Source organism: Podarcis muralis, chromosome 12 (genome assembly GCF_964188315.1).
Source record: "Podarcis muralis chromosome 12, rPodMur119.hap1.1, whole genome shotgun sequence".
NCBI lineage: Eukaryota > Metazoa > Chordata > Lepidosauria > Squamata > Lacertidae > Podarcis > Podarcis muralis.
Window position 1 is genome coordinate 37,844,768 of NC_135666.1, and position 26,023 is coordinate 37,870,790.

The window sequence follows — 26,023 nt, forward strand, 5'->3', positions numbered from 1 at the left end:
CATGCAAAAAAAGCACACTTACCTTATATCGCTTTTTACAGCCAGGGACAGGACATGCAAAGGGTTTTTCGTCTCCTCCATTCATACACATGGAACTTAGGATAGCTTCAGAGCTGATGGCACTTTCTGTAGTCCAGGACTCATCGCTGTCTGAATCTTCATAGTCTACTTCCTCCTCATCATACTCGCTTCCTAAGAAGACAGAGCAGCAAAACAAAATAAAAAATGGGTTCAAATAAACTATAGCCTCAAGTTTCATATTTATTAGTATCCTCCAACCGTTCTCTGCCTCATCTATTGCCATCCTAAGTTATATTACTAGGAGACTGGTACTTTTAATTACAAAAAATGTTTCCCATCATAGCTAGAACTTGGTAAGACACAGAATGCTTCATTTGTTTAATCATTGCTACTAACATATTACATAAACAGCTTTAGCTAGCTTCATTCTAAATATTAATCAGCAGAGCTATTTTATTGTCAGACAACCAGGGAACTGGAGGGGAGCAAGATGGAATTGCATGCTCTGCCCCCCCCCCCCAATCCCTGGCCTCAAAAACCAAAGCAGATTTTTAAGGCTTTTCCTTTACACAGTAAAACACTTGAATGGCATAATTCTCTAGATCATAAACAGTGTAAAATAATATGTTGACAAGTCTTAATACATTTACTAGCCCTCTGGAATTAATAGAAATTATAGCACGACATTAATAAGAATTATACTGTAGCAATTACAGCTGTGAAACTCACTCCCCCAGGTGTGAGGATAAATTGCATTGTGTGCTGCCCTAATACAGCATTATGTTCCAGATAAACTGCAGCAGCCTTTGGAGGACCACGTGGCAAGCTTTTTAATTTTATTTTTTAAAGTTGCAATAAATATTAATAAGACTCTCTGTGTGGCACACATTAAAGGGAGAAGGAGAGTAACAGAGAAGGCAGAGTTTCAGTAGCCACAGTAAGTACATGAAACAAGGAGCAGTCATAAAACACGGGGCGGGGGGGGGGGGGGCGGGAAAGAAAAACCCTCTCTCAAAAGGCTTGTTGCAGGCTTGGCAAGGGCTAATGTTGACATTGCAGGATGTTTCTGCCCTAGGCTGAGTCATGCGTTTTGCTCAAGCTTCAAGCCTTTCAGTCATTTCACAGCAGAACCAACAGTCAATAGCTCTCCTGCGACCTATATTTTCTCAGTAGACACATGGCAGATGGATAACTAGATCTGGTCCAACACAGGCATAATACAGTAGGTCCTAGCAAACCATGGTCTGCAAACCAGAAGCCAAGTTCAGAGCCCATATTCCCTTCCATTATGGGATTGATTCTCGCTTCTCTTTCCTTGTCAGCATTTAGAGTCAAACATGCACACTAACATTTCCCAAACTTGGGTCTCCAGCCTTTTTGGGACTGCAATTTCCATCATCCCTGACTACTGATCCTGCTAGCTAAGGATGATGGGAGTTGTGGTACCAAAACAGCTGGAGACCAAAATTTGGGAAACCCTGTGATGGTAAACTTGGTTAATGCCAGTCTGGTCCCCTCTGCAAATCCACTTCAAACTCTGGGTTGAAATTTTGGTTTACAGGGGAGACGATTAGCATTGATGCACCACGTAGCTCCTGTATGCATGGGCTTTCCTTTTTATTTTAATAGAACGATCTGATTCACATGCATGACTTCGCTTGTGTGGATTGGATTGCAATTAAGAAGGAAGTTCTTGGAGACAGCGAGACTCCTGCAGGGGCAACTGGTTGGACAACAATTTCCATCAGCCCCAAGAGAATGGCTAGTGGTCAACAACATCTGGAGACACCAGCCATGTTGGCCAACCCTGGACCAATGTTGTATGTTCCAGTTTCCATAGTTCTAAGTCATCTCTACGTGGGGAAGCTTATCAGGAGGTAGTTTCCCAGAAATGAATTTAAGATTGAGGAACGAGAGGAAATTCAAAGGTCATACTACTGGTAACACGATTTTGTCTTTTAAGAGATTCTTCTTTCTGCCTCGAGTATTTTGCAATGCGACTTTGAATCCTGTCAAATATGCAGCAACATGCAAACAAAACTTTAAGAATATTAATGGCTATTAACATTTGAGAAGATGAAGCCATTAAATGATTCATCTCTCTTTAGGATTTGTGTACACAACAACATTCAAGGATATATAATTCTCCCTGTTGTTTACACAGGCCTGGAAACAAGGGATGTTTTGGACACAGGCCACTACTCATTACTCATGGTGCCCATTCACTGATTTGTGTGTTCAACCAGCAGAGAGAAAGTTCATTGTTTATATGGCCCACCTGAAAAATGAGGGAACCAGCATTCCTCAAGTACATGCAACCTTTTCACCAAATACAGTGTGACGTTCACAATATTTTATAAAAGTACTGTTAATTACATATAGCTAGTATATTCACATTGGCCATGTCCTCATGTTAATTTCCAGTTTGCACACCCTACTGTCTGTTGGAACCCATTGTCCTCCCTGCCTTGGAGGAAATAATTCCATCTTTTTTGGGTTGGGGGGGGGGGGAAGAGTCTTTTCCACCAGAGACAGGAAGTCAGTTGCAGCATCAGGTGTACAAACAAATCTAAATCTACCAGCTGGTACTTACTGCTGATGGGAAGCTTGCTTGTGACATGCTGAAGGGGAAGTTCACTTTGGCCGAGAGACTCATTTTTTGGTCTCTGCTCTTTATTTTATTTTTTTGCAATAATAAAACGGGAAATGAACAACAACAAAAAGTCAACACCTACTTGCCAAGTCAAACCCAGCACTCTCTGACTCAGACTTGTAAAAGGCCGGTTGAAAAAAGGAGAGACTTGCCCATCAACATTATGGTCTGCCTTCCCTGCCAACATCTGGATGTTCTGCTGGCTAGAACCTCCCTTATGAGGAGTCGCTGCTGTTGGAACATACGTATTAATGGCCTCCAATCATTTCTGGTAATGCTCACCGGGGACCAAATCCAAGTAGACTTCAAAGGCGTTTCAACGCAAGAAAAACCGCGCCTCTAATTTTCAAAATTAGATGTCTCACATTTTGTGGGAAGTGGGCATATGTTGATATAAATACACATGTTCTGGAAAGGTGTTAGATAAATATATGCTCACTGGCCACAATCCAAAGAGCTACTTAGGCTCCTACAGTACTGCAGCGGAAGTGTGTACTCCCCAAACTCCCACCTCCACTTTGAATAGCCCTGTGCCATATCACAACCTGGTTTTTGAAACTGACTTCAAAAGCAGTTTGCCATGCAGCAGGAAGTTAGCTGCTGCCGGGGGAAAACAAGTCATAAGCTCTCACCTTCACCTGCTATCAAAACTTGCTTCAATGTTCTTCACATCCTGCCCCCCCCCCCATTTAAAATCCGCTCTAGCTGTGTAACTCAGTTATGCAAACCCTCCTTTCTCAGTTGTTCTGACCACACTACTTCCTTTCATTCTGCAAAGATGGCTTTTGCCACTGGAGAATTCAAGCTTCTTGCTATTTCTTTGATGAGTGTTAACTCCATTTTGGGCTTTGCTTCTCTGTATCGCTTTGGAATTTTTGGAACTTAACTTCCAAATAAGCATGCCTACGACTGCAGTCTTCTCATGAAACTAATTTCCTGCAAACTCAAATGATCTCTCATAAAAAGCACAACTCGGTTCATACTTTGTGTGGCACTTGTAGCTTCATAAAAAAAGTTTTATGGGAGTATTTATTTTAAGACAACTAATATATGGCTATTGTAACTGCTACTTGAAATAAAATGGGGTAAATTTGTTTTACGATGGCAATTTCTATGTAATACTAATTTACTGATCTCCCCCATATACACTCACCATATTTATTTATTATAGATAATATATTCACCTAAGCAAACATCAGGTGGTAAAGCATATTCAGTTTTACAGAATGAAACACTGTTCAGAAGATCATTGCAGGAGGCCGAGAGGACAAACATTTCTCTAAAGCAAAAAAGTGTGGCTTCTGCTCACCTGCTTGGCAAAGCAGATTATATACATAGAAGATGCACAGATTTCACTCTTCTTTACCATCATTCTCTCTATACAAGCAATACATGGGTACCGCTCACTAATTCTACAGAGGATATTTGGTTCCAGGGTGGTTTATAAAATCAAAGTATCAAAAAACAATAGAACCACATCATTAAAAAAATAAATGAGCGGAGCAAAACAGCCGACAGCAAGGAATGTTTTAAAAGTTTGAGAGAATAAACAAGGGCTCAGCTGACATCTAAAAGAAAAGGAAAATTTGTGGCAGACAATTGTTCCTGGAAGGGTATCAGTCATCTGCTTCACTGCTAACAAGGAAGGGAACCCAGAGCAGCCTTGAATGATATGGGAGAAGACACTCCTTCAGATACTTGGGTCCCAAACCATTTAGGGCTTTAAATGTCAATACTAGCACTTCAGATTGGGCTTGGAAGCAGAAAGACTGTCAGTGGAGCTCTTTTAATACTGGTGAGATTTGATCCAATTATGCTGTGTCAATTATAATTCTGGAAGTTTTATTCTGTGCCACCTGAATCTTCCAGACTTTGGCCCTGTCCTGCAGAGACTTCAACTGAAGAACCAATCAAAGCTGGTAATAGCTGCTTCTGTTGTCACATGAACATTGAAATGCATGAATACTTGGGCAAAAAGTTTGCCCCTCAGCTGCAGAAGATTGACCCAGAGGTCACCAGAATAATGCAATATTTATTCATTAAAACAGGTGAGTTTTATGACTCGAAATGGTGACTAAGTAGTAAAAAAGAAAAACAGATCTGGTATGATCGTCGAGAAAACACATTCTTTTCAAAGCACTTGTTGAGCAGAAGTGCTTTGTGGAGAATACAGTGGTAGTTCTGGTTAAGTACCGGTACTTAATTCGTTCCAGAGGTCCGTTCTTAACCCGAAACTGTTCTTAACCTGAAGCACCACTTTAGCTAATGGGGCCTCCCGCTGCCGCCGCACCGCTGGAGCACAATTTCTGTTCTCATCCTGAAGCAAAGTTCTTAACCCGAGGTACTATTTCTGGATTAGCGGAGTCTGTAACCTGAAGTGTCTGTAACCTGAAGCGTATGTAACCTGAGGTACCACTGTACCTTGGTTTTAAACCCGGTAGGCTATTAAGGGTTTTCCCTATCATCAGTAGGCAGCCAGCTTATTAGAAGCAGCAGCACACAAATGTTTGGTAATTGCATAATGCCTGCCCACAGAAGTCTAATACTATCCTTATTCACTTTGATGGAGAAATCTATTTGCTGCAACAAAACTGAGATTGGATTCTAAATCTAAACACTCTAAGCCAAAGTAGAAGCAATTTTCAGGAAAGGTGTGTTTGAAGTACAAACTTTCCACAGTTTGGAAATCTATGGCCACGTCATAAGCTGTACTCTAAACCTCTTTGAATTCAGACCTTCCCTAAGGGGTTTTCTGCTGCTGCCACCACCAGTCAACCATTCACACCATTTCCCCCAACCTTCCACAGCAAATTTACCCTTTCAAGTAGTGGGGGAACCTGTGATGAAGAAGGCTTTCTGGAGACAGGAGTTGGGAGATGCCTTGAAGGTCTCATTCTTAAGCCCTAAGTGTTCCCTGAGCATTCTCAGCATTGTATTTTTCCTGTCAAGGCACATGAGAAGTTTCTCAAGATTATCTCAGACCTGTTTTCAAGAAAGCTCAGAAAAACGGAGTCAGTTGTAAGGTAAGCCAGCTTGACTATCACTAGTCCAAACAAAGACACACAAATCTTGAAACAGTGTAGATGATCCCAGTGCCCCATACCCAATCCTGCAAAACTTGGTTATGGGTTGGGTCTCCCCTTCCTCCACCACTCTATCATAGCAGCATTCCTGCTTTCCTTGTCTCATTCCGTACACACACTCTTCCACTATGTTTGGGACTGATTAGGTTGCCCAATAAATTCATTCCATTTTTTTAAAAAAATGCCGGAATACAAGCCGATGCAAAATATCTGAACCCTCTGGAGCAGATTTGGAGGGGAAGTGCCGCGGTTGCAGAGTGGAGTCCTCACCCCAATTTCCCTTCCCACTATTCTGCCATCAGCCAACCAACATCAATTGCATCCAACCTGCAACATTTATTGTATCTGAGACGGTAATTTTGCTACTGCCAAGGCAACATTCAACATGTCGCGCTACATATACTGCTACAATTTCCACTGATCGTAAAAAAGCAAACAAAAAACAGGCAACACTAAAACATGCATATAAAGTACTGATTCTAGAGAAAAGAAAACAGTCACAATACATACAGAAGACATATGTTCTGTCTACTGGGTTTGATCTCGACACATGCAGCCTGGGCGCTGCAGAGGTGCTAAAAGCACACTGCTACCATTTCAACACATAATGCGCTCTTGACATTTTAAGGGCATGGTGTGCTCATAGTCTCAGGAAGTTATTTTGCATTCTCATATAAACATTTCCCTCCCCCTATCTTGTTTTCTACAAAAAAGACCTTTCAGAAAGGGTAAAGGGCCTTCGGTTTTTATACGCAATGCAGGAAAACATTATCAGCCCAGCCTTGCAATGCTTTAAAACATTCTCAAGCCACGTCCCTACAGCTTCATTTAAACAAATGCCATCTATTAGCCACTTCCAGCATAGACTTCCTGCAATTAAATAGCAATGTTTTACAGTGCAACTTCTTTTTTTAAAAGATAATTAAAATAAAAGAGCAAATAAAGGAATAAATAAACCCAAGCAGGTCCCTCCCGCCAAAGGTTTATCCTGCAAATTAACTCAGACATAATAAAATTTTCTGGCTGGGGCACAGGCAACAAGAGCAGCTACACCACTGAAGGGGGAAAAATGAAGTCGAGCATTTTCCATTCTCAGTCACTGCAGTGCTAATTGAACACTAGCAAATTATTTCAAAGATCTTTCTGCAAGCCCTCAAGGAAGAATGGACAATTGGAACTACAGGGCAGAAAGACAGTGCATTTAAATGCAAATAAAGCATTCATAAGAGATGCTATTTTGGGTCTGCATTCTTAAGTTTAGAATACAAATCCAGGACAGCATTGCAGTCTTAAGGACTCTTCTGATGCACATGCTGGACTAGCAGTTTATTGTCTTTTTTTCACCCTTTTTCTTTTTAAAAGGAACGTTATCAGGAAACAGATTCATGCTTAAGATAAAGGAGGACAATAAAAAAGCACCTACGTAAATGAACGACAGTTTATATGTTACAAAGATACATTCGAGACCTGTTTTATAACAATAGATTTAACCGTGCTTTATGGCTGTACAAGAGCCATCCAGCCATTTACAGTAGAGGCAATAAAATGTCTCGTCCACATTGCACTCATCTGTGGGACCTGGGATTTGGTTTGCATTTATTTTGGAGGTAGGAGCAAGAGTTAAGTATGGAGCAAGAGTTAAATATGGCCTTGTTGATCAACCTGAGCTTTACAAACCCTTTTGTTGGGGCCCGATTTTAAGAACCGAAGTCATCTTGCTTCAGATTGCAAGCCTGGCCTTGCAGGTTGCTAGACTTATGGCTAAACCGCCGTTTGGAAATCGGCTGATGGTGATTATCAGAGGCAGAAAAAATGGGGATTGGTTTGGAAATACCAGCTAGGTGTAACTTGCAGCATAGGATGTTTATGTAAAGAAATGAAAGGGATTTAGGAGCCTGAGATGGCACCAGTTTGGCAACAAGGCATCTCAAGGGCTTCTTTCCTGGTTCATTGGGCAGATGAGAGTTGCTAAGAATGTGGTCTGGTTTGGTTTTTCATTTAATTGTGTTTGACATCCTAACATGGCACCAATCAGTAGTTCATTGGCCCAGTTGATATAGAAGAAACCCATGCCAGTTCATCTCTCTGTATCACTGTTCCCCTAAAATGGTTTGTGTGCTTCACTGACAAAGGGCAATCTTCTGAACTAGGAGCCTGGTCCACACACCTCTGAAGTGTTTTTAATATGCATAACAATTACATTTTAAAAAATAATAATTTCCATGTGGGATCACAACCCAGTTACTTTAAAGAGCTGCTTTTTGTGTTAAGACTTTTAGACCTTGCTCACCAAAGTCCCTTCCCTGTATGAGCAGGCATAGAAGTGAATCCTATGATTTCTATAGCAGAGCAAATAAGCTAAAGTTGGACAACTACCAATATGCTGATAAGGCATTATCCAGATTACGGTTATCAGAAAGGAACGAGCTGGTACACCATGTCAGCTGTGTTTTTAGGGCAAAGTATAAATAAACTTACAAAGAAACATGGAGTGTAAGGAAATCGACTGTGCAAGTGGAAGCTGTTCCACCTGTGCAATGACTTTGCGGGATTAAGTCAATCTTTAGGTGTCCCTGGACTCTTTCTTATTTTCTTGGCAAGAGGCTAGTGATACAGAGAGATGAACTGGCATGGGTTCCTTCGATATCAACTGGGCCAATGAACTATCCTTTTTAGAATATGTGCACTACTAGGCACATGAAATCAATGGGAATTGCTTCTACTGGGAGCATCTGAGTTTCTTGCAGCTTGGCAGGCATAAGACGCTACACATAGCTTTTTAAGAAAAGGATGCCTACCAACCAACCAACCAACCAACCAACCAACCAGTAGTAGTAGTAGTAGTAGTAAAAGGTAAAGGTAAAGGTACCCCTGCCCGTACGGGCCAGTCTTGCCAGACTCTAGGGTTGTGCGCTCATCTCACTCTATAGGCCGGGAGCCAGCGCTGTCCGCAGACACTTCCGGGTCACGTGGCCAGCGTGGCAAGCTGCATCTGGCGAGCCAGCGCAGCAAATGGAACGCCGTTTACCTTCCAGCTGGTAAGCGGTCCCTATTTATCTACTTGCACCCAAAGGTGCTTTCGAATTGCTAGGTTGGCAGGCAGTAGTAGTAGTAGTGGTAGTAGAAGTCAAAAATTGGTTAGAAATGGAATGCCAGCCTTTCATTTTTCAAACATCTGAAACATAGCATCTACACAGTTATAGAAGAAGTCAATGCACTAAACTAAATGATCTTACCACCAGGTTTTCACTGATCACAAAATGAGACCTTTTAAATACTTTATGAATATGAAGTAGTGTTCTTTGATCCGCGTTTTTCAACCACCGAGGTACTTCATTGCACCAATACATTAATTGGCTTTCTTTTTGATCCTAAAACACATTGTAACATCATTTATGATGGCTGAATGTTGAAATCTGTATTGGATTAAAATGGACAAAACACTGGCTGTTCATACACTGCTGGGCCAGATTCTAGGTCTTGTGTACCTTAAAGGATACTTTAAAGACCACCTGAGCCCTTATATCCCAATTCACTAACTGAGATCAACCAGAATGGTGAAATCTGCATTGGATTGAAATAGACAAAAGATACTGATAAAAACTTTTGAGCAGGTATGTGCTGCTTATATAGAGCTAAAAGGCTTATCTTGATACTAGAGTTATACTGAAGTGGACTTTAAAGTACACAGAGATAAAACTTTGGCTACTGTGCTAATATGTTATTATTCACAGCTGATGTTCTTAATCTTCCCTGTTGCAGCAAGTGTAAATAATGCGCACTAGACAAACAGTATACAGTGGTACCTCGGGTTAAGTACTTAACTCGTTCCGGAGGTCTGTTCTTAACCTGAAACTGTTCTTAACATGAAGCACCACTTTAGCTAATGGGGCCTCCTCCTGCTGCTGCGCTGCCGGAGCCCAATTTCTGTTCTTATCCTGAAGCAAAGTTCTTAACCCGAGGTACTATTTCTGGGTTAGCAGAGTCTGTAACCTGAAGCATATGTAACCTGAAGCGTATGTAACCTGAAGCGTATGTAACCCAAGGTACCACTGTAATGGAAATGGCACATAGCAACAGTGCTATTTTATGGAAAGAAAGAGTAAAACACAACAACAGTGGACCACACCTTTCTAGGCACCCCGGCAACATGTATACGTCTTCCATAAGGGCTACATCAGCAGTTCTGCTGCATGGAGGTATATACATGCTTGAAAGGCACCTTAAGACGAAAGGCCATATTTCTGCTGCAGCTTTGTAGAATGGAAATCACAACGAGTGATGACTTTATGAGCTTGGTCTAGACAAGAGGGTTACTCTTTGGTGAAATTGCTCCTTGGGGAGGTTACTGTGAAAATTCCCATACAACTAATTACCAAGCCACTGGGGTTTGCTACTGAAAAAAGGATTTGGCTTTGAGAAAGGAAGCCTGCAATGCAGCAACTCTTGTCATCATGTCCAGATTTTACTTCAGTGGCACAGCAAGGATACTATGAACGAGGGAAAGGGAAACAACAGTAAAGAACAATAAAAAGGCAGGATTAAATAAGAAAATGGCCTCAGGCGGAGTAGATAAGAAGGGAAGGTTATGTTCTTGTAATTGTTTGATGCAGTGCTTCCTCCAACTACCTTCCTACAAAGTTAGATTTCACACAGCCGGCAGGGAGCCCACCTACCAGGTGGCAGGAAACCTAAAATCCCAGAATCACAGGAGGCTTACACAGAGCCAGGCTCAGCACACATGTTGTCCATCAGTGCTTTAATATATTAACAGAATTAGGTGAGATCCATCAATGGCATTACAATAACAACAAAATCTAACAAATGGATTATATCAGGAAAACAACAAAAGGATGACCAACCACGTCTATTTTAACTCTGCACCATTCTGCCCCCCGCCCCCGCTGCTTTCTAACCATTAAAAGTATTTAATTTATTTGAAGTCCACACAAAGAGAGAGGCTTAGAATTCATTCACTTTGAAGCATGGAAGGAAATGTGAAGAACATTTATCATGCAAGTTTCACACCTTCTGTCCAGCTCAAATCCTATTACAGTGGTACCTTGGTTTACAAATTTAATCCATTCCGGAAGTCTTAAACCAAAGCGTTCTTAAACAAGGCGTGCTTTTCCATAGCAGCGGGGGACTCAATTTACAAATGGAACACTATCAACAAGAAGTGAAACATGTTCTTATTCCAAGGCAAAGTTCACAAACCAAAACACCTACTTCCGGGTTTGCAGCGTTCTTAATCCAAGTTGTTCATAAACTAAGCTGTTCTTAAACCAAGGTACCACTGTATGGGGAGAGGAAGGGGTTTTGAAGCCCCTTCCCATATTACTTTTCAAGAAGCTTTCACCAGTCATTTGTGTATGTGCAAATGCAGTCTGGCCAGAGGAGTTGATCCCTTTTTAATCTCCCCATCAGAAAAGCTTATGGATCTATTTAGTGGTGGTGGTTAAGGCTGGGTGATATGTTGATATCTTGTGATATTGGCAGTACTTTTTCCCCCTTAAAAAAATGTTTAGGGGTACTTTCATTTTGACTCAAGAAAATCACCATTTTATAGTTCAAATCTGGAAAAACAAATACAGTAAATGGACAAAAGTACAAAGATTCACAAAATGTTTAGGGGTATGCGTTCCCCTGCGTCCCCCAGAAAAACAATGGGTTAAGTACTTAATTCGTTCTGGAGGTCTGTACTTAACCTGAAACTGTTCTTAACCTGAAGCACCACTTTAGCTAATGGGGCCTCCTGCTGCCGCCGCGCTGCTGGAGCATGATTTCTGTTCTCATCCAAAAGCTAAGTTCTTAACCTGAAGCACAATTTCTGGGTTAGCGGAGTCCGTAACCCGAAGCGTATGTAACCTGAAGCATATGTAACCTGAGGTACCACTGTACCTGCCTTAGTTTTAGTGGACTTGCTTTCTGGAATAGACCCAGATTAAGTTAGCTGTACTTAAGTCCCACTGAAATGGAGATGACATAAGTTAAATCTTACATTTTACAGTGGTACATTTGTTCTCAAATGCCTTGGAACTCCAACAACTTGGAACCCAGGAAGCAAGTGTTCCGGTTTGCGAACTTTTTCGGAAGCCAAATGTGCTCCATTTTGAGTGCCACACTTCTGTTTTGAGTGTTACGCTGAGGTCTGTCTGTTTTTGCTATTTATTTTGCATTTTTGTTTTTGTGGCTCCTTTTGTTTTGTTTTTGTGACTGTACAGACCCCAGTTCAGCTACTGATTGATTGATTGATTGATTGACTGATTGATTGTGTGACTGCAGTACAGTGTTTATTGTTTTCATTTTATGGATCAATGGTCTCGTTAGATAGTGAAATTCATGTTAAATTGCTGTTTTCGGGGTTGTTTTTAAAAGTCTGGAACCGATTAATCCATTTTGCATTACTTTCTATGGGAAAGTGTGCCTTGGTTTTGGAACGTTTTGGTTTTGGAATGGACTTCTGGAACATATTAAGTTTGAGAACTAAAGTACCACTGTATAGTGATTTCAATAGGGCCCAAGTTCAACTAAATTAGGCTGGATTCAAGTACCGCTGCATGTACATATATATATTTTTGAAATTATAACATTTTAGGTGATGTGTCTGTATTTTCTACATGAGCCAGGGAAGAGCACAACAAAGTCCCTAGTCTATCAGGAATGTTCTGTGGTTTACATTTGAAACGAGAGGTTATGGTGCCTGCAAGTTACACATACACTGACTAACCACATGCTTATTTTCAAAAGAATTCCTTTTGACTCATATAGGCAATCAGTTTTAATTTGCTTAGGGTAGCCAAATAATAGGCAAGCGGCTGCTTCTACCAGTGCAATTAAGAGTATGGACATGCAAAACATTTTCTCCCCCAAATCTAAACACCACTTTGTTAATTCACACTTTGCTATTTGGCACACTCCATAACTCACCTGTAAAAAAGTGGCAGCCAGCCCAGCCGTATGCGAAGATTAAATAAAAGAACTATTTAATGAAGTTTCATATTACTACTCTCTTATTACTGGTACAAATTGTTCTGTAGGAGAGCACCTAATTTAGTGAGCTAGCCCAAATTAAAAATAAACTCCGCTTTTTCAAGAAAATTAACATAGGGAGCTCATTTTTTAGATATATAAAAAACAGTACGTGTCCAATAAGGCACTGCACTAACAAAGCCCTGAGCATTATGGCTCCGGCTGAGTGGAAGGACATATGTTTATGCTTATTTTAAGAACTTTATTTATGACACAAATGATTGGGAATAGTTTGCAGGGTAAAATAAATAATAATTTTGCAGCAAGAGAATGGAAATGCTGGCCTTATTTATTTTACTCTTCTAGCCCACCCGGTTCTTGAAGGTCAAGTCACAGATAGGGTTTTTCTGTGGTAGGTAAGCCACCATGCTTCCAAGATGAGAAACTGAGGCTGAAATATAGCAACTTAGCCAAAGGTAAATGTCTTCACAACACACCCATCACAAGATCCAGGTGTATGTATTGCCTGTTCTGCCCACATTGTAAGCCAGAGACCAAAGCCCCCCCCCCCCCTAAATATTGTGGCACGGAAAACCAGACCGAAAGGAGGTGGACCAAAAGCGCTTCTAAAGGACATTTAGGAAAGATATACGGTAGATGCTTTGACGGTGACAAGTGTCAAAGAGTTTGTTCCATAAATGCAAATGTCCCTTTCCTGGGCGAGCTACTCAAGTAGGAATACAACTCCAGCCACTTTTAGGCGCAGCTAATTTTCTGGATCCATTTCAATCTGTTTTCAGACCCAGTTTTGGCCTTGACAGATGCCCTCTATTAAGAGAAAGACAGTGGGTGTGTGACCCTACTAATACTCCTGGGTCAGCTTCTGATACCATCATAAACATGGTAGGCTGCTGGGTTGGAAATAGGAGGCCTAGCTTTTTCTCTCTTATCAGGAAGGCTCAGGGGTGCCAACTTGGAATAAAATATTGGGCAGGGGACAGGTGAGTCCCACTCCACATAACTGATCACAAGATGCGGTGCACACACTCTGTCAGGGACCGTGCTGTGGAGGATCCTGAATCTTCACAGGAGCAGTGGGACAGTATAGATTTGGAACAGTGGTTTGCAGAGGGACATAGTCCAGAAGGCAGAAGCTGGGAAGAACTGGGTAGCGAACAGCTAGGAGAAGGACTGGAACAGAGAGAGCTAACAGACTCTCTCTCGCTGGAAAGCATACATCTGCCCAGCCTAAGGTCACCACAAGCAGATAAACAGACAAGCACAGAAAGCAAAGTGGTTGCGAGATCAGGTTGCAAGACGGGGAAGTGACGTGGATGACTAGGGAGGCAGTGGGTGGGATCCTTAACTGGGAGCACCTTTGCCCAAGGAATGGCTGCTTTGTTCTCTCGCTGTGCTCATTAAAATCTCTAAATGGTAAGAGACTGTTTTCATTTTGTTTTGCTTATCTACTGCCAAAAGGGGGGAGGAAACTAGTCCTTGAAGACTGACACCATTTGAATGGCAATGCCCATCAACTGGGGGAGCAGCCCCCTCAAATATTTTATTGGGGGGCAGCAGAGGGACCTCAGTCCCTAGGAGTTGGCTTCTATGGGGTGGTGATTGAAGAGGAGATGTGGGGGTCTACTGTTTGCCCCCATGGCATTTATGCTGGTGTTCCACAGGGATCCATCATGTTCTCCATAGTTCTTAATATGCTTATGGAATCACTGAGTGAAAGTATCTGGGAATTTAGCAGGAGAGTCCTAAAGGAAGGTCTGAGATCAGTACTGGACTGGATGAGGATCAATAAACTGAAGCCCAATCCTGATAGAACTGAGGTATCATTGAAGGGTGGTTCATCTGCTCAGGGAGGTGAGTGTTTAAGTTGTTCAGGATTCGGCTGCACTCCCAATGAAGGATCTGGTTCACACTATTGCTGGAATCTCAAGTGGCATCAGCTGCATGGAGCACCATTCCAGTGAGACAGATGTAATGCGCTGTACATGTGGCTGCCTTTAAAGACTGATCACAAACTGCAAAATATAGCCATTAGGCTGGACAAAGACCTTCCCCCCCCCCCAAGCTTTTAACTTTTAAATACTGTTTTAAAGCTTTTTTAAAAAACCTATTTACCTCCTGTGTTGTTTTGTTGCTGTTTTAAGGCTGTAGTGTTATTATTCCTTACGCTGTTTTCAATATTGTAAGCTGCCCTGGAAATGTTTAAATTAAACGATGGGGTGCTAATTTTAAAAATAAATGTGATCTAGCCAGTGAGAGTACCAATGTATGTGTCCATATTATGGCATCATATAGGTGTTCTCAAAGGGACATGGTATACTCACAGCAGCCAAGCCATTTAACACTTTGTAAGTCAGAACCAGCGCTGCAGGGGTCTGCACAGTTTAAAGTAAAAAAAAAAAAAAGGGAGCAATTGCCGAAATTTGACTCCCCATCTCCTTTTCAAGTTTAATGATTGATGAGTTGTTTGAGATATGTCTAGCCAAACATGCTATTCTGTTTCTGCTATCAGGGTGGGCCCCCGTCATTTACACCTGCCACACAAGTAGGCAAGGTAACTTGGAAAGCAAAGATATATGCACCTTGTAAAACTGAATAAGGGTGGCCAAAAGGCATTTTTTTAAAGAACAGAAAGTACAATGAGAGGTTTTTAAAATGCAGAGTTGGAAAGCACAGATGATCTGCACACGCTGCGAAACAGAATAAATGGGGGAAAGGCGGCCAAGAGCCATTTTTTTAAAAAAACAAAAAAGCAGAGGGAGAGGTTTTTAAACAAAACATTGAAAAGCATTTTGTGGAAAAAGGAGAGTCACTGAGAACATAGAAGGTAGCATTAAACTATTGGTTCACGATTTACGAGTGGACCACAAACTCATACCAGGCCGATATTAGTTACCTAGTTTTACTGAATATAATTCATTAAAAAAAAAAAAATCTATTGCAAGTATGAAAGGTCCAGGGATTATGGGTTTCAAATAAATCCATACAACTCAGAAAGTGGTTTAATTAAACAAAAAATATGGGGTCATTATTTCTCAGCCATACTCAGTAGCTTCTTTCATTTAAAAATGAGTTAATATGCAAAGATTCTTAAGAACGCCAGAAATATGTTTAATATAAAACCATATTAATATTATGGAAATCAATTTGGAAACGCTATTGTTTTAAACACACACAAATATTTAACATCCAAAGATTTAAAATGTAGGACCCAACGAACTTGCACTTTTACAAGCACCATATAAAGCTCATGTTGCAATTCCAGAGAATCTACGGTATCTTTTTGTGTGGCAGCACCTATACTTTGGAACATTAGCCAGGTGCCCTCACAATACACACTTTTTTGTATTTCAGCAAGGCATATAATTTATATATATATATAAGTTGCACTGATTTTACAGGGACACAAATTGTCTATAACGGCAACAGGAACATCACTTTTTCATCTCTTCCTGAGTTTAGTATGAGATTCCCCTTTTCTTCCAGATTCTACACAACCCATTTTGCTCCGTTTCCCTTACTTCACGTTGCACCGCAATTAGCAAAATGACAATACAGTGGTACCTCAGGTTAAGAACTTATTTTGTTCTGGAGGTTCGTTCTTAACCTGAAATTGTTCTTAAACTGAGGTACCACTTTAGCTAATGGGGCCTCCCACTGCTGCCGCGCTGCCGGAGCACAATTTCTGTTCTCATCCTGAAGCAAAGTTCTTAACCTGAGGTACTATTTCTGGGTTAGCGGAGTCTGTAACCTGAAGCGTCTGTAACCTGAGGTACCACTGTAGATAAATTAGGTACAAAAACCAAACAGAAGCCCAGTCACACCTGTCGGGAACCCCATTTTGGTTCGCAAAACAGAATCTGACCCTAACACACATGAGATTTATTTCCTGGTAGAAAATAGAATGCACAGAAATCACAACATGCCCTTCTTTATGGCTGCATGCCAAACTACTGAATCTTTCAATGGTACACTGCAACCGCTCAATGCTATGAAACCAGCTCCTCTTACCTGTGGGTGTGCTGCTACGAAATGACGAGGAAGGGGTAATGGGTGGCGTGACTGGCGGAGTAAGGCTCCCACTGCTGTGGCGTGGAGGAGTAGATACGTTTCCCCGGGACACCGAACTTGACAGAGTCAGGGAGAGTTTAGGCTGGATTTTCTTCTTCAGGGATTCCTGCTCTCGCCGCGCTGCATCAGTCATAAACCTGCAACAATGGCGGTGCCAATGGGTAAGAGGAAAATCGTTGTGAAACAGGAGCACTGAACAGTCAGTACAAACACTTGGTGCTACTTCTCAGGTTATGTTTCTGAAGCTGTGGCTTCCACAAGTTGCCAGGAGTTGAACTGAGAAAGGAGATTAAACATCAGGAAGAGCTTTCTGACAGTAAGGACCCTCGTACCTACGGGACCACCTCTCCTGGTATGTCCCACAGAGAAATCTATGGTCTGCAAATAAAAACATCCTAAAGATCCCAGGCCACAAAGAGGTTAGGCTGGCCTCAACTAGAGCCAGGGCCTTCTCGGTCGCGGCTCCAATCTGGTGGAACACTCTGTCACAAGAGACTAGGGCCCTGCAGGACCTGACATCTTTCCGCAGGGCCTGCAAGACAGAGCTGTTCCACCAGGCCTTTGGTCAGGGCGCAGCCTGACCCCCTCCTCTGGCAATCGGCAATCTGCACAGAATTTGGCTTGATGGTTGCTATTAATTTGATTTTAATTTGATTTAATTAATTTTAGAATGTCGGATTATTTTGATTGTTGTTAGCTGCCCTGAGCCCAGCTTCGGCTGGGGAGGGCGGGATATAAATAAAATTTATTATTATTATTATTATTATTATTATTAATTGCTGTTGGACCATGGAATGGTCTCCCCTTGGAGGTTGTAGACTCTCCTTCCTTGGAGGCTGTAAAGCTTAGGTTGGATGGTCATCTGTCATGGATGCCTTAGCCGAGGTTCCTGCATTGCAGGGAGTTGATGGCCCTTGGGGTCCCTTCCAACTCTATGATTCTGTATCACTTGCAGTTTTTGATTCATGGCATATGTACTCCAATCATTTAAAACAACCACTGAGATTCTGTGACATAAGTGCAGCACAGGCTATGGGGTCTCACACAGATACAGGCGGGTGCCAGTTTTTAGCATGTTATACATGCAACATTTTCAAAGTTAATTAAAGGGGGTGATTCGGCCCCCCTAAAAAAAGCAGCGCTGCATCAGACAGGGTGCTGAACTAGAAGATAAATGCATTTTACAAAAGGGCTTATAAACTGTCAACTGGACACCCATTTCTAAAAAAATGAGAATTGGCATACAAAGATTCCCTTCACATTTCACCACTGCTATTCTCCTGGTTTGTGACCCACTATTAGACACCTGCTCCCTGAGCCATTGTGACATAATGATGATGTCAACTCCTGTGTTCTGTTAGTTCTACAGTTCTACTCCCATTGCTGTCTCAGCTGTATCCCTGGTGAGAGTTAAACATGTTCCAGTTGCGGGGAAGTGAAGGGAGATGGATAAAGAAAACTACCAGCAGGACTCAGAGAAGAGAAGGGAACTGGATATACCCTGGGGGGCCACATAACTGTCTGTGAAATGCAAACCATTCAAGCCATACTATTTTAAATACAAGCATGCTGTTTTAAGTTGCTTGTGGATTGCCCTGGTTATATTAAGGGGATTTGTCTTACAGTAAAGCTGCACTTACTAAAGAGGAAAGTAAAAAACGGGCATTACCAATACATTACTTCTCCACTTAAGTTTCTGATGGTACTGAGGTAGCTCCTCATCACAATACACACACACACACACACACACACACACACACAGTCATACCTCGAGTTGAATGCGCTTCGGGTTGAGCATGTTCGAGTTGCGCTCTGCGGCAACCTGGAAGTAACGGAGCGCGTTACTTCCGGGTTTCGCCGCTCGCGCATGCGCAGACGCTCAAAATGACGTCATGCGCATACGCGGTAGGGGCGAAACGCGACCCACGCATGCGCAGACACACCGTTGCGTCTTGCGTTCTGTTTGGGATGCGAACGGGGCTCTGGAATGGCTCACGTTCGCATCCTGAGGTACCACTGTGTGTGTGTGTGTGTGTGTGTGTATACACACACACACACACACACACACACACACACACACACATATATATATATAAAATTCTTGGTTCTGATGTTCTGTGAGGGAGGCTATCACGCAAGAAGCCAAGAATGACAGTGGAGAAGGTGGGACTTTGAAGGATGAGGAATGGATCCCTATATATCAGGGCTCTGGAGCCTCAAGTGCAGGGGTCTGAGGAGTCCCATCACTCAGCCCAAACACTGAAGTCCTCTTCCAAGGGTCTTCTGGAGGTTCCCTCACTGTGAGAAGTGAGGTTATAGGGAACCAGGCAGAGGGCCTTCTCGGTAGTGGCACCCTCCCTGTGGAACGCCCTCCCTTCAGATATCAAAGAGATAAACAACTATCTGACTTTTAGAAGACAGTATAAGGAAGCCTTTTAGAAGCCCTGTATAGGGAAGTTCTTAAAGTTTGACATTTTACTATATTTTTATATGTCCTGTAAGCCACCCAGAGCGGCTGGGGAAATCCAGGCAGATGGGCAGGGCATTATTATTATTAGTAGTAGTAGTAGTCAGGGCCTCTTGGAAGTCTCTTGACCATACGCTCCCTCCACAGGCCACACCTCTCACCAGCCCTACTGCATACCCTCCTCCAGGGTTTCTGCCTTGTTGGGATATGTTATTGAACTGATAAGGCCTCTTGGCTGCCTGGATAGAAGATAGAAAGGAGTGTGTGTAGACACTAACCTCTTGTACAGAGGCATCATTGCTTTCCCCACTTTTGCCTCTTGCCCCACCTACCACCACAAGTATGTGGCCCTCAGAAGCTTGCCCAGGTGGGAATGTGGGTCTTGGGCTGAGTTCGGTTCCCCACCCTTGCTATATTTTGTGGCAAGGACAGAGGCCCGGCTTTTCTCCATCTCAAGTAGCATCTCATAGCTTCACTTTCTCCCACAAGACACCATGGTTTCCATTTGACTTCTATGGGAAAACATGAATCTTCTCGTTTTCCATCGTGCTATAATAATACACCAGCAGATTGTGATCACTACACTCATTTGCTGTCAAGTTTTTCAACAACCTCAAGAATTCCTTTCTGAATGACCTTTTCTCCACAGGATACGTTACAGGACAATTTAATGTGTAACAGTGCAGCATCCCAAAGTATGGGCAGCCATTAAGTAACTAGGCGAAACTAAATGTTCTAGACGCAAAACACAATTTTTTCAAAAAATAATGCTGATAGATTACACAAACTAGATAATGTAACCATCAAGCCATCCATTAAAGCCAAAAGTTAATCAATTGCCAGGAAAACAAATTACTCCAGATATTAAGGAGCCAGCCATTCCTTTGTGCTCTGTTTTCCTCCTGCAGTTACCTTTCCAGATGAAGCTTTTTCCAAGTGGGGATAACCCTTTCAAGCATGTCCTCTTACAATGCTAACTACCTTCTGTCTACCTTTCAGCAGTTAATTACCAAACTTGTCATTAATTACTGACAACAACCCATTTCATATGGACCGCTGCATCAACTAGAAGAAATGTCTTCTATTCTGGCTGCTGCAGGGAGGGGTGGTGGTGCAGTTATTAGCTTGCCCAGACTAATTTTTCAAAAGGCTGAATAAAAATGGTGCAATAAACCACTGAGTACAGTTTAATGTAGCAATTATCATCCCAGAATTCACCTTCACAGCAGTTAACAGCTAGCTTGTTAGGGCATTCATCAGCCTTGCTTTTGCTTTGGATCATTAATTAACAAACCAGTTGTCACTTGCTGCTAACAATACATACTTGATGTGTTACTGCTTAATAATAGGAAATAGCTTTATGGACGCTTATATTTCATTCCACATCCTCTTTGTAACATGGTTCAGATGCCTTAGTGTATTGTACAGTAATAATAATAGTAAAAATCTTTAAAAGATGTATTGCACATTATTGGGCTGGACAGAGCAATATCTCTTTAATTAAATGCATTTATGCTGTATTTAAAACATATTTTGAAGCACGCCATTAATTGCTTAATTTATTCCAGACTGCACCGCTCCTATTCAGTGACATGAAAGAAGCTTAAGAGTGCAAAGCTCATGAGGGAAAAGATTTCAGGGGCAATCCAGTCTTTCCTCCACTAGGCCTACAAAGCTTTATAGAGAACTAGGGCGATGGCAGCTGGTGCTGTGATCAGGACCACATTAGGCCTCATGCCATCATAAAAGCCTCACCCACACCCAGAAAGCGCCACATGTTTGTTCTAGGAGAGTGACGCAGGCATCACTCTGCAGGCAGCAGAGGTTGACAGAGCTCACAAGACAGACACTTCCATCCAGCCCAGCAGAGCAACCCCCAGCTCAGCAGAGTTGGATTTCTCTGCCAAACTTTAAAAAATAAAATAAAATAAATACATAAAAATTTAATTGAGAGGAAATTTCAAAATCGAAGAGTGGAAACTGTTGGAAGGGCAGAACCTTGTCTTAGCAAGTGGAATGTCTGGGCGTAATCCTTGCAAGAACAAGAAAAGTTATGCTGACCCCTCAAGATGTGTGAGATAGAGGCTGAAAGGAGCAGGCTGGTGGGTCAACTTGAGAGCCTGACTCAGCACAGAGCAGGAAACTGAAGAAGAATAGACGTCTGAAGTCTGCTTAGGTAGGACAAAGACTACACAATCCCAGGGCTTAACGAAATACCCAGGAAATTCTATCTTTGGTGACATGAAGAGTACTTCCTCAAAGCAGAAAATAACCTAGTAAGCCACCTTGAAAACGGAAGGCTGCTACAATATACTGCTGCTGCTTGTGATTTCCACAACACATATCAATAAAAAATCACACTAGCAGCCTGACACTATGCTTATTTACTCAAAAGTAAATTTTACTTTATTCGGTGGGCTCTACTTTCAAGTAAGTGTCCTTAGGACTGCACCATGAGCCTTTGTTCCCACTATAGGAACATAACAGGAAGTTTGTTGCTAATCCAAACATAGGGTCGTATTCCAGTGTTAGTCTCACATGAAGTAAACCCATTGAAATAGATGAGCATGACCAACAGGCCCAGCTTAGCAGGAGATGAACCCACAGAATTCATGTTTTGGCATGTTATGAGATGAAGTCTAAACTGCATTTTTTCAAAATGGCCTCTGTTATTCATACTGAGATGGCATGCACAAGTCCTTCATATCTGTATATCCTTATGTTGTAGCTGTACCCCAAAGTCATGACTGGTACAAGCAGATTATCAAAGCTACTTCATTTTGGTGTTCATTTTCAAAGCAAATCATACACTGTGCTAAGGCGGTAAGTTTGCAGCACTATAAAACAGATAACTATTAACGTACAACTTTTTTAAAAAAACGCAGGCATTTTATGAGACATTAAATTTACCTGGCACAGAAGGAGTCATAAATATATGTAGATTGAACCAGGAGATATAAATATATCAAGAGGATATACAGGAAATCCAATTAACCAAAATGCATACTATTTTTCAAGACATTGCCTAATTTCTTTCACGTTGTCAGTCTTCACACTCTGCATGTCAGCTTCATAATTCATCTGCCACTCAGCAAATTATTTTTAACCATAAGCTTCTTAGATGCCTCTCATTCTTCTTTAAAAAAAGCAGCAGCAGAGCATTTTCGAATACAGAATTGCTTGGCCTTGATTTCTTCTAGATTTAGAACAATGATTTGACTTTAAGGCCACATTTATACCATACATTTAACACATCATGATACCACTCTAAACAGTCATGGCTTCCCCCAAAGAATTCTGGTAACTATAGTTTGTTAAGCGTTCTGAGAACAGTTCTGAGACCCCCGTTTACACATTAAACAACAGTTACGTATGAAATGAATACCACACACAAAAGCTTCAGTTCTGTGCTTAGTGTTACAGGCAAAATGATCAGTCTTCTTAATAACATGGTACTTCCAAAGGAGAAAAACACTGATGAATCTCACACACCAATGGGAAACTCATTTCTCAAATCATGGGTCCTTATGTAGCCAAAGTAATGCTATACAAACCCTTCAAGTGTCCCGGTTTTCTAGGGACAGTCCCAGAGTTATGAAAGCCATCCCAGCTTCTGATTTGATCCCGGAATGTCCCTGTTTTCCTTGCCAGTGCTGCCGCTGCCAATCTTGAGTAGCAGCAGCAGCCGGCACTTGTCCCAAGCGGCGGCAAGGGAGCATCCCATTGCCTCTCCATGGCTGCTCCATGGCCATTGCTACCCAACTCCTTCCTTGGGTAGCTCATAGTGGCTGCAGGACAGCAGGTGAGGCTGCCACTGCTGAGGCCCAGCCCCTTGTATTGTACTGGCTCTGACGGTCAGACAAAGAGCAGGGCTGCCCTGGACGGGAAGAAAGGGGGAGCGGAGCAGAATGCATTGAGTCTTGATTTGTTTAAAAAAACCATTTGTGCAGTCGCATCTAATCTTGCCCCTATTCTAACTATTTATTGGTGTGTGGTTTTTTGTGTGCAAATCTACCAATGAATAAAATAAAATAAAATAAAATCAGGATTAAGGGGTTTTCTCAGGAAAGTGGCGGGTGTATGTGCTGTGTTGCATGAGTGTAGCATTGGTGGCACTTGCCCTTCATCTGATAGGAGACGCTTGGGGTGTGTGTGGCCAAAATGGGGGGGTTGAGAAGGGTGAGTTGGAGTGAGAAATGTTCCTATTTTCATGAGGAACATTGGAGGGTATAGATTATACATGCATTGAACAGAGGTATCAGCAGCCTTAGGGAACCAAAAAGTTTGCAAGTAGTACAAAAAACCCCACACCTCACCATGGTGTGTGTGTGGGGGAACTAAAGAAGGAAACCCACCAAATGGGGCAAAGAACAGGTAGCATGCTCAGTTGCCACATAACGTTGACTGTTGGCTGTGGGGCTGGAAAATGCATTTCCCCCCACTTTTCACAATACAGTTGTATCTCAGAAGTCGAATAGAATCCGTTCTAGAAGTCTGTTCGACTTCCGAAACATTTGACTTCCAAAGCACGGCTTCTGATTCGCTGCAGGAAGCTGCAGCCAATCAGAAGCTGCGGAAGCCCCAATGGATGTTCGGCTTCCAAAAGAATGTTCGAAAACCACTCACTTCTGGTTTTCAATCATTCGGGAGCTGGAACGTTTGACTCCCAAGGTGTTTGGGAGCCAAGGTATCACTGTATGTTTTGTTGACAGTCTCACTTGTTAAGTTCCCATTGAGATGGTAAGCTTGCCCCTCTTCAGAGTGCATGTGAGGACTCCTTCCCGCCACCCCAAAAAATCCACATAAAATCCTAGATGTCACCTTTAGTCTAGCCTTCCCTCTGACATGATAGTTTTCTACTGAAAATTGTTTTTGCTTTGTTTTTTAAATTGATGAGTATCTATCAAAGAAGTCTGGGAATTGTAGCTCTGTGAGGGGAATAGGAGTCTCCTAACAACTTTTAACAAACTGCAGCTCCCGGATATTTTTTTTTTTTGGGAGGGGAAAGTGGTAACCTGGTGCTTTAGATGTATGCTATGAAGGTGGCAACTGTTATTACAGTGGTACCTCAGGTTAAGTACTTAATTTGTTCCGGAGGTCCGTTCTTAACCTGAAACTGTTCTTAACCTGAAGCACCACTTTAGCTAATGGGGCCTCCCGCTGCCGCCGCGCCACCGGAGCACGATTTCTGTTCTTATCCTGAAGCAAAGTTCTTAACCTGAAGCACTATTTCTGGGTTAGCGGAGTCTGTAACCTGAAGCGTATGTAACCTGAGGTACCACTGTATAAGGCTTTTTAAAAATGAGTATTACAAGAGCAATATGTCCTGCTAGCGTCATGACCATGGATCAAATAAATTGAGGTATGTTTGTCAGAGCACACTTTAGTTCCTATGGTTTCATGTCCAACCCCTTCTATGGACTCGCTGTCTTACTTTGGACAATTCTTTCCCAAGCGCAACTTTCCCAAGCACAACTGCTCAACGGTAAAAGTTGGATAATTTACAAGCTAGTGCAACAAAGTTCTTTTAAATGTAAACATAATACAGATAGAATGATAAATAGGAGCCACAGCAAAAGGTGAAAACATAGTTGGGGCATGTATCTTTGAAGAAATCAATTAATCCTATTGCTTCCCACTTCCTCTGGAATTACTGGAAGATCTGTAACAATCTGCTGTGATAGGAAAGGACTGCCATTTGAAGAAGAATACCCTCTGTCTGAGTCAGACCGCAGGAAGTTCCCTGAGCGTTGCTTGATCTGCTTCATCATCACTATCGTGTAAATCGGGGGCTGTTGTTTTTTAAATTTATTTCAAGTGAAAAAAAGGTCAGGAAGTAGGAGTGTAAAAAATACACTGTGCTGTACAACCGTACCATAATACATAGTGATACAAGGGGAAAATATGCAGCGCAATTTAGGAAGGCCTTCTTGTAAGTGGGGAAAAAATGCATAAATTGCCATTTTAATTAATTTCCTAATGTAAAGCACAGCTGCAGTAAAGTTGGCAAATATAAGTCACCTTTACAGTTTGCGTTTCTCAAATGAAATCATGCTTTTTAATTGGGTCTTAATGTGTGCGAAGCTATGTTTTATTTACTCGCTATTACAATATCAGCATTTTTATACTTTCTGCTTGCTTGTGCAAACAAACTTTATTAATACATATATCTGAATGCTCTAATCTCAGTTACAATGTACCAGTTTGAGTTTCAACAATTAACTGGCCTTTTTTTGCGGACCCCCGCTGCTATGTGAACTAGCTGTAGGCTATTAAAATAATGAGTCCGGACTGAGTCATCTGATCTCATGCTTGGTGCAAAGCCTGAGGAAAAGGACTTTGCCCACAATTCCTAGTCTGTTTACCAGACTAAGCCCAGACTGTTGGGAGCTTTGTCCAAGAACTCCCTTCCCCCTTCCGTGCATAAGATGGTATAACAGAGCCCTCTGGAGGTCAGTATTATTGCTTTGCTCATTCAAAACTATTTTGCCCTCCAAACAATGTAGATTAGTCTTTTCAAAGTCTATTATGGCAACAAAGGATAAAATAGCACACACCCTTGTGAAATAGCACAACCCCTCCAACCACGCCAGCCCTTGTAGGATTCTTTTTATCAATAAAAACAACTACCGTATTTTTCGCTCTATAACACGCACCCGACCATAACACGCACATAGTTTTTAGAGGAGGAAAATCCGTAGGCATGCCACCCGTAGGCATTCCCTCCATAACACGCAC

The 26,023-nt window shown here is 42.0% G+C and overlaps 1 protein-coding gene across 1 annotated transcript in view; it reads right to left on the reverse strand.

Moving 5' to 3' along the window:
• JAZF1 (JAZF zinc finger 1) overlaps nucleotides 1-26,023 on the reverse strand; it is a 126,298-nt gene that overhangs the window by 4,119 nt on the left and 96,156 nt on the right. Inside the window, exons 3-4 of the mRNA XM_028751476.2 lie at nucleotides 16,759-16,955; nucleotides 23-192 (exon numbers count right to left, since the gene is read on the reverse strand). Of these exons, the coding sequence (XP_028607309.1) occupies nucleotides 23-192; nucleotides 16,759-16,955 (367 nt within the window). The remainder of the gene's footprint in view (nucleotides 1-22; nucleotides 193-16,758; nucleotides 16,956-26,023) is intronic.